This window comes from Pteropus alecto, unplaced genomic scaffold (assembly GCF_000325575.1).
Source record: "Pteropus alecto unplaced genomic scaffold, ASM32557v1 scaffold66, whole genome shotgun sequence".
Classification (NCBI taxonomy): domain Eukaryota; kingdom Metazoa; phylum Chordata; class Mammalia; order Chiroptera; family Pteropodidae; genus Pteropus; species Pteropus alecto.
In genome coordinates, this window is record NW_006438869.1 from 321,807 (window position 1) to 332,039 (window position 10,233).

At 40.6% G+C, this 10,233-nt stretch overlaps 1 protein-coding gene across 1 annotated transcript in view; it reads right to left on the reverse strand.

Moving 5' to 3' along the window:
• SEMA5A (semaphorin 5A) overlaps nt 1–10,233 on the reverse strand; it is a 411,791-nt gene that overhangs the window by 229,696 nt on the left and 171,862 nt on the right. Inside the window, 1 exon segment of the mRNA XM_006915860.3 lies at nt 220–319. Within this exon segment, the coding sequence (XP_006915922.1) occupies nt 220–319 (100 nt within the window).

The following is a 10,233-nucleotide window of genomic DNA, read 5'->3' on the forward strand; positions in this document are numbered from 1 at the left end:
GTTTCTGGAGCATGGGGAGGGACTGATAAATGCTCACTGGAAAAAGCAGTAGTCATTCCGTTCTTGGCAGCATACTTTATGATACTCATACTGTATTTCATTCTTAGAAGAAATAGCACGTAGCATCCGTCCCCTCTGGCAGAGCAGCCCACGCGTAACTACCCGGATGTCAAGTGAAGCCCAAAAATATCCACAGTGGCAAAACGTAAGATCTCTCACCTTGCTCCTACAACAAGTTCTTTCTGTCCTGGGTCAAAGGTTAACTGCGAGAAATCCACAGCATCCTTCGCTCGGAACTCCCGCAACCAGGGGCCAATTTCTAAACAGGAAAAATAAATAAATAAAAAGATAGAAATGAATGATGTTTCCTCCGGGGACCACAGAGAGTGCACGTCAGGTAGCAAACATTACATTTCGGACAGGATTTGAAGGTCCCCCGATGTGATCGTTGAGGGGCCACTGGGGGTTTCCACCAGGATGTCACATAATCCACACTGAGAATGTGTAGGGCACAGAGGACAGCCACCCAATAAAGAGCGAGCAAGGCATCGACGCTGGGTGGTGATGTACAAGCCAGATGTGCGTTTTCCTTTCGGCTCTGGGCTGGCCAGAAAATAACACAGAATACGCATGATTCATCACAAAGACCTCTGAATGTGGACGAGACCATCTCCTGTGTGAGCTGACTGGGAAGAGCTGGGTTTCTATTTTGGCCCCATGATTAGACTCGTTAAACACACCCAGTCCTTTCCAGCTGAGAAATCCACAGTTACTTCTAGGCTTCATTTGCACTTTTTTTTTTTTCTAAGGGAAATCAAAAAACAGCCACTCTTTAGAGACAAGTTTTTTACAAGCACTATTAAAATCTATGAAATGGCCTCTAGCCCAGTGTGAGGATTCATGTGTCATTTTGCAACTTTAATTAGCTCTTCTAACACTGAAAAAACATGCGATGAGTCGCCTGCCATTGTGCCACACGTTATCATTATCTCTGATAATTAACCTTGTTATCTGATTGTCTTTTTTTCTTGGATTTAACATTTTGAGCAATAATAAGGTGACTACACGGGCACATAACAACTGTCAAATCAACAAAGTTATTGGTTTGAGGAAAATAGGTGTAGCACAGGACTAATCTCTTTCAACAAAAGCAGATGCTAAAAAAGATCTAATATGGAAACATACTCGTGTCTCATACCATGTCCCGTAGAAACGCCTTCGTTGATATGAAAGACATGGATTATTTTCAAACAACAGCTTTGCATAACACACGTGGCGTGTCTCTACTTTCAATTATTGGGGGAAAAAATGACATATACTGAAAGTTCTAATCTGCTTAGAGGAAAACAGAATCGAATCACACAGAAATCAGTATTTGGTTTCTCAACTTTTAATGTGTATGGTATCTTGAGTCTTTTTAATATTTTCTATAAATTTCTTCATTTCTTAGGCAAGGCAATTAACACAAAATACTTATTCATGGCGAAGTATGTACAAGGCACTGGGGCTATAAAAAAGTTATTAATAAATGGTCCTTCCAGTAGTTTATAATTCAGTTAGGGAATTAGCACTAATATCTCTTCTTTGAACATGGTTTCTATAAATACACATGTTCACAGGTGTGTATAGAGTTAAAGGAAGTATTCATTCGTAGAAAGGAGAGGTGACTGGAGGCTTAGACAAGATGAAAGAAAAGATCTACGTTAACCTGCTTCCCATGCATTTATCTTTCTTTGCATTTAGAAGAATTAAAGGAGTGACTAACAGAAACCAGAATGAAGAGACGTATTTGAGGGTTTGGATCCTATACTAAGCAATGAGAAAGTGGTTACACTACTTCCTAAAGCACCCTCGGGTGATAAAAGGAACCACGTAGAGGGGAAAAATGAATTAACGGTACAAGTTCTGTCAATTTTGCGTAATTTCCTTTATTTAACTTCTAATGAGCTTCCCCATTAAAACTGTATATTTTTATGGTGCACAATAAATCAAAGCTGGATAATCTGCATATTTTCTTCTATTTTGATTTTGCTGTGTTTTCATCCAAAAGGTCTGCCTCTCTCAACTTTGTGTATCACATGGCCTTCTATCTTACTGGATATCCAGAAGACCTTGGTAGAAAATTCCTGCACCAACCAACATCTCTGAAAATATGCCTGCGTCAATATCTATCTTTTCAACTCTTCCTTTAAAATCAGAATCAGGGTGCCTCACCCTCCTTTCTAAGACTAGTCCCTCCAACTCGGCTTCGGACCCATCCTTTCCCTCATCTTTAATCCCTTCCCTAAATTACCTCCTTTTCCCTCTAATATCCTCGATGTTATAAAGTCCCTTCCCTTCTGCCTATAATAATATGCATACTCCCTTCATTTAAAAAAAAAAGCCTTTAAAAATACAGTTCCGTTATACTCTTTCGTTATTACAGTTTCCAACACCCAAACAAAATACACAATAAACTCCCAAGAAGCACAGTATGCCGAAAAAGGGCTGCAGGTTCAGTTTTACCTGTAAATTTTACAGGTAAAACTAACAAATTATTCCAGAGATTAGACCAAGAAGCAAATCTTCTCTTGTCTCTTCAGTTTTATTATGATCTCGATCACCTTAATACTAAGGCTAGAGAAGGACATTATGAGGTTAAAAAACCCCACGGTCCACCTCATTTAAAAACAAGGCTGAAAATATTCCTAAGGAAATATCTGTGTTAGCATATCCTTTTCTCTCTCTCTCTCTCTCTCTCTCTCTCTTTTATATGGGATACGTTTAATCCAGAAACATAAGAATAGTTCAACGACATCAGAAAATCTGTAGGTAGAATTTGCCACCACAATAACAGAGCTCAGTAGTGGCAGAGAGAATTTATCGATGCTGCTTTCTAAGGAATCAGAAAATGAACAGCTATGGATGCATAAGAAGAGCTAGGAGAGCACTGAGTTAGGAGAGGGGAGAGGACCAGGACAGGTGGTGGTGATCGAGCTCACCAGAGGCCAAACGAAGGTCAGGGAGAATAACCACAAGGTCAACCAGGGTGAGCACAGACAACACGGTGAGATCCAGAGATGCGACTTTCAATAACACTGATTTTCTTAGTACATGCTAATTTCCCCCAAATAATGGGCACGTCTCTTCCTCCTACCCCTCTCTTCTGATATCTCTGAAAGAACCCTATGATGAAATGGAACTTAAACATGGTAGCCAATATGACTGACCGCTGTTTGGAAGTTAAATAGTAACATAAAGCCTGTAAATTTGAGTTGAATACTTTGTAGATAATTTTTTTTAATATTCGATATTAATCATCCTAGCTAATCCATTCATCGCACAAACATGATTGTTGAAATATGGCCTCCGGCAATGACTTTCGATTGCAAAATGTGCTGCCATGATTCATATTTGCCTTCTCCTATTACTATATAAGCACCGACATGATTGTTTTGTAAATAGTCTACCAAAAGTGTACTGATTTAATTTTTTTTATAAAACCCAGTGTTAGAGCTTCAAGACTAAGCTGACTTCTGGGTAAACACTGAGCAGTGAAACCTCCCAGGCAGAATACAGGTGGCTCTGAGTAGCCTGAGTTCATTCTTTACTCCTTCAAACCACAGTTAATTAAGGAACCGAGAAGCTGGGGTGGTAAAACTCCTTGTGGGGAGCTGGAAACTCCTATTGTAAACTGGGCAACAGGTTAAACTGGGAGGGGCCGGGGATAGTGGGTAAAGGACAAAGCAAAGACATCGGGGCACAGGTAGCAACAGGAATATACAGAAATCTATGTGCAGATCAAGGCGTACTCTTTCCAAATGTCACGAAATTATATTTTGGTTTAATCTCCATCTAATACTGCGCATGGAAATGATAACATGATTACTGGCAAAGCAGCTAACAAAAATAGCTAACACTTAAACGACGTATGCCATCTGCTAGGTGCTATTCTCTGTACTTTACACACGTTAAGTCCTGCATTTCTCACACCCGTCCTCTGATAAGTCTTGCCAAGGTCCACGGCTAGTGAGATTCAGCTCCTAAGTCTAGAGTTGGTGTTTTTAACCCACTGCGCTCTGCTCTTAACCCATTTCCCATTTAGAAAAAAAAAAAGTGCGGCTCGCTGCCAGCATTAATTTTCTATAAACACGCTCTTTGAGGCTGAAGCAAATCTGACAGGTTTTCAACGTGAAAATAAAATATAAAAGCTGTTCTTGGAGTTCTTTCTAAACAAACCTTATCTCTAATCCTGATTTAATAGAAATGTATACATAAATCGGATCCATCAGATGAATCGTCAGCTAACAACTGTATGAGAATGATGCTAACATCATGCATAAGAACGCTACATTTTCCAGGATTTGACATTTTCGGCGATCGAGAGTTACTATATTTTGTCAATGGAAATAGCACTACTAAAAACAGAATGCTATAAATAGAATGAGGTCATCCATTTCTAAAGACTATCCATACACTAGAGTGATGCACAAATAATAATAAAAGCGAGATATTTCATGGCAAACTTTGGGGGTGAGGTTAAGACTGTGACCTGCGAGTTATCTCGGGGTAAACGCTGCAAGGGCTGCCGGTGAGTATTCTCACAGCAAACGGGAAATAGGTTAAACTGCCGTGAAACAAAAATGTACTTTTCTATGCAACACATCTGAAAGTAACAGGAATAAAGGAAAATCCACGACCTCTTCAGTTTGAAAGTGAGTTTATTCTCACCGATATATACTGTTAAATAAAAGAATCGACACCCGCTCTGTTTTGCAGTGTGAGCTGGAGAAAAATAAAATACAACAGGAGAAGGCTGGGGCTCCCGAAGCCCGCTGCCATGTCAACCTGGAAATACGTCTGTCGTTTTTACTGTTGTTATTATTAATAACGACGATCTGCCAGTCAGTTAAGATCGGCAGGAAAAAGCGTTCGCCATTTCACTAGTTAGATTTTATGATCCAAGGATCTTTATGTAAGCAAGGGGGGAAGAAAAGGTCGATACCCAACACTGATCTGCTTTATCGGAGTGAAGAATATTCTGGAATGAGAAGTGGGGGTGATACAAACAAGGGCTAGATTTCTAAGCAGTCGAAACCATGCAGCTGTGCTATGGTATTGGGGAGACACTTTTCTGAAGATGCGGGAGCTGATTCTCAGGAGGGGGTGCTGGCGGGGCCCGCAGCAGGAGGAGTGCGGGGTGTGCTCCCGGCTGGGTATTCTGGAAACTTCCCTGCCCGCACTTCGGAACCATCCTTCCTCAGATACCCACTGCTCTTTAAAGTTTGCACACAACTCCCTTCTGCAGACTTCATTTTGGCTTCAGCGCGTTACATAAATCATTCGACCAATGTTCTCTAAGCTAAAACCACGACCGGAGAACAAAGGGCTGGAATTTTTTAAAGCCGTGAGGAGGCTGGCACTGCAGCCGCTGCTGCCTTCCACCCTGTCTCTCCACTGCTACTGTATTTCTTCTCTTTCCTTTTGCAGCTGCTTCTCCGACCGTCACTCGGAACAAGTCAGGCGCACTTCAGACGGTAGATGGGCAGCACCCCCGATCCACGTTCACCCCCGCCAATGAGATATATCAGGCTTTCGGCTACGCGAGTCCTGTCTGAAAGTCTGTGATGATAATAGATTTCTGTCCTGTGGACCAGAAAAGCGTTCTATGGAAAGTAAGCTGGCAGGGTGATGGGATCAGAACCCCTACCTGGGCGGGTCATGGTGGGCGGTGGCACCCAGGCCTCTGACTTCTTTAGTGAGAGGTTTATCTTCGCCTTAAGCAAGCCCTGCCCACTGTTTTTGTGCATCTAGGTTAATGCACCTTTGAAATAAGCAGGACCACCCTCAAGAGAGCACGGGATCTTGTTAACTATCCTATAATCTAATCCCTGCCTTGCTTCCTCCCACCGCCAGGTCATCTTCCTTACGTTTCCTCCTTAATGCCAAATGCATAAAAGAAACCTCGAAACTGTCATTTCCGGAGCATTTGAGATCTTACTTTTCGGCAACTGTTGTCAGCTTGGGCTCAAATAAAATCTTATAAAGGATTTCTACAGGTTTGGATGTTTCTTACATCACCAGTCCCAAAGCCTCACGTGTCTGTCAAGTGGCAGAGCAATGCAAAATATTTCATCAGAAAGGAAATATGCAAATTCACATTTATGCTTGTGAAAAATAGACATATCAGAATAACTGGTTTCTTATTTACACTTTTTGTTACTGTCTACTTTTTCAGTGTTTACGTGGTTTTAGATATTTTTACACATTAACAATTTAGATATTTTTACGCATTAACAATTTAGATATTTTTACGCATGAACAATTTATTTCATTTAACGTTCATAATCCTGTAAAGCTAGATCTATAATTTTTGTTGTAGAAATGAAATATAAAAGTTAAAAATCCTGAGATTTTGACAAGTTAAACATCTTGCCAACCATAACGTAAATGGTAAGCGGATAAGTTGGAATTTAAATCCAAGATAGGATGAAGGAAATATTCCAGTAAGGTCCAAATTTAAAATCAATTTTCCAAGGAATATACAAAATACATTAATCCTTAGCACCTAGTAATATATCGGCATGGATTAATTGATCAAAAACAGTAGTTCTCACTCACCAAAAACTGGCAAGAAGGAGGTCGGTGGTAATTTTCAGATGGGGGACATGAATGGCCAGCCCGGTTTGCCCACGGGGCAGGGCACAACCGTAAAAAGGAAGGTCCCATTGAAAAGCAGTAAGAAACCAGGGTCCATGACAGGCAACGGGGTGTCCAGAGGAAGAAGACCACAACAGTGAAAAATTTATCTCCATCATTTTTTTCCAAGACAGGCCCTGGTTACATCAGCTCACTTAGAAACAGGCAAACACCTTCTGCTCTGCCTTACTTCAGCTTTGTAGAAAGGTCGAACGATGTCAGGCCAATTTCGTTTCTCCCAATGTACGGCTCGCGATATTTTCACTGTCACTGCTATCTCGGGCTTAGCGGAATCAGAGCAGTTACGGCTGGACATGAAGCTGGCTATCCCGCAATCAATCCCCCCACGCCCCGATTTTAGAGTGCTAAAGCTAAGGGCAAAGAAGCGGCAGGACTTGCGAAAGTCGCACGCCAGTGAGTGGCAGAGTGGAAAATCCTGGGTCCTTAACTTCTCTATCCATCTGTTTTCTTCCCCATCACAGCTAGGAGAATATCTGAGTGGGGACACCGTGGCGCGGTCCCTGCAGACGTACCTGGGCACACGACTGTCTAAACGGTAGTGTTTTAAAGGATGTAGGTGTAATATAGTCATATACTTGTGTATGTGTATATACCTGTTAGTTCACACATATGCACGCAGATATGTAAATAGGTATGTTTAAGTATTTATCTACATATATTTATATCTAGATACTGATGTGTGTGTATATATAATTATATGTAGTTACGTCTAAATGTAGGCATTTGTATGTTCATTCCTATAAATACATGTGTTTGTATGCATGTGTTTGCATAAATGTATGAGATAGTAAATATAAAAATATATAAGTATATTATCCATTATACTACTATACATTATACATTAATGTATAATGTATAACATACATTATACTATACATTATACATCTTTTTACATATATTACATATCTTCATATACACTTATGCAAGTACACATGTACACAAATATATGTATATATACGAATTTATATAAACTTATATATTTATATAAAATACACACCAAAGACTATAGTAGAGAGGAAAAAAATGATCTCCAAATCCTGCTATATAAATGTTCCATTGATGTGATTTTTTTTTCTTTAAAATAAAACAAAACTATTCCATAATAACCGAGTAGAGAAATTAAAACATTTTTACATCAGTAAAAGTAAAAAGGAACCAACATATCGAAAAAGCATAAAGCATCGTCCGTTTGCATTTTTATTCGTAAACACGACAGACACAGAAAACACGGTTTGTCGACGCGCTCGCGATCCTTTCTCGTGTCCGTTTTGTCCCTGGTTGCGTGTCTGCTCCGCATGAGTCAGTCTTTCCATCATGTCTCTTCGCGTGTTTGTTGCAATGACACACAGTATGCTTCATCCATCCTTCATGCGTTCGCTGCTGGAAAAACCCGCCAACTGCAAGCTTTGCAAAATATCTGTGCTCTGGACCTGGGTTCTTCTGAAGGTCACTGCTTCGTCTCGGACAGCCCGCCTGCTGGATTTCTAAAAATCCCCAAAGCTGTGATAGCTCACTTTACTTGAAGCCTCCCTGATTGAAGTCTGCTTAACTCAAACACAATCTGAAAACCACAAGTCTCGTTTTAAGCTGTTTTACAGCTTGGAATGCATGGTATAATATATATTCACAATGTAAATAAACATTAAATAATAGCCCCAAATCGGTTAAATTATAGGAAAGAATGCATTCGCTATCCTAAGAAAGGCAGGAGTAGTAAGCCTGCATGGAGAGGCTAGTGCGGGGTAAAGTCTGGCCCCCGGCGGGGCTCAGGGCCCGGGGCAAGCCTCGCCCCTGGAAAGGCTTCTCCTGCGACTTCTGGACACACCCTTTCCCGAAGCTAGATTACTGCAGGCTAATACAGAACTAAGTAAATGTGTTTGACATCTTTTGTGGGCATGTTATTTTAAGAGAAATACGAGGAAACAAAATTTCGCTGGAACCAACATCTTACGACCAATTGAAATGTACCCCCCAATCAGAATCGGATGTACGATTCATGATTTCCACGGTTTCCCCAAGTTTTTATTTGCTTGCGTGATTTTCAGGCCATCCCGCAAATGCTTGTTTAATCTCAGAATCTAAACATCGATCTTAGATGGGGTCCAAGCTACTCTGCCCAAGAAATTCTGAGTTGTCCAAGGGGTTACCTGAGACTCACATGGAAAGGTATAAAAGAAGCTTCTGGATAGTTGTCTTACAGTAAGCGGGGTTTGAAATCCACCCAACCAGCTGGCGTTGCCTTCCCTTTTGTCGATAACCTCTAAGAGCATGGAAACCTCCTATTTCATTAAACCAGGAACAATTATTCCTTGTGACTGCATGACAGGAACCAAGCTCATCAGCGGTGGGTTTTTTATTGCTGGATAATTCACACAAGAAGCAATTTCTACTCATTCATCCATCAAGTCAGGCTCTTTTTGTTTTTAATTTAAAAATTTATGCAAATTAACGTGTAAACTAGGCAAGACTGTGACCAGCTTTGTCCTCCAGTCTATGAAGCTGGTGCCAGGGCTGCTCTGCCTTAAGCTCCGTGTGGCTTGCAAGTATCCTGCGTCACCTACAGGAAATTCTCCTTGTGCAGAAGGGTCTTAATTTTGCCTTGTGACCTGCAGCATATGACTGTAGGCTATAAAATCTAATTGCAAAATTTTAATGTCGTGCCAGAAGACATTAAAAAGTAATTTCCTTTAGATTTATAACTTAAGAATTACGAATGATGTTAATATGACTGAAAATATAAAAATGAGCAGTTTCTATTCAACAGGCACTTAGATTTTTCCAGGCATGGCCACGTGCTTGCTGTGTAAGCAGTGATGATCAGAAGTGTGACAGGTACAAATAAAACTATTTGCCCCTGGGTAACTACAGGGACTGCACAAGATAGTTTCAGGAATTTCTTAAACCATAGAAATGGTTTTAAAATGCTTGGTTTTAAAATGTTCTGACTCTTAATTCTGCCACATACTCAGGAATTGCCAGACCTCAGCTTTAAGAAAATAAATCATTTCCTGAAGCTAATACCTCTTTTTCACAATTTACGCTCAGTTTCTTCTCTGTCTCTTTGCTAGTGGAAAATCGGACGTTCTCATCTAAGCCACGACCTCCGCACACCTCAGGATCCAGGGGGGGAAAGCCACAAGAACTCAAGAGACAAGCTGGGGGCTGCAAGGAAGTCTCCATGCTTAAAGGCATTCTAATAAGTCCCAGAGTGGTCTTTCTGCAAAAACACTGATTCTGTCTATGCATCAGAAATAGAACGTTTTCCAAGACGGACTCAAATTTTTCTAGAAACTTTAGATTTAGTATTAGGGCAATGTGCATGAAAAATATTGGGGCAGTGCAATTATTCATTTGCGTAGTCGACTAACTTTTTTTGAGTACCTGCTACATGGAAGAACCTACTGTAGGTACTAGCTAGGATGTAAAGTTATATAAGACTGAGCTCTGCCTTTGAGACGTTTATAATTTAGCTAAAAAGGTAAGGTATACACCTAAAAGAGCTAACCTGATGAAGAGAAATGATAGCTGGTCCCA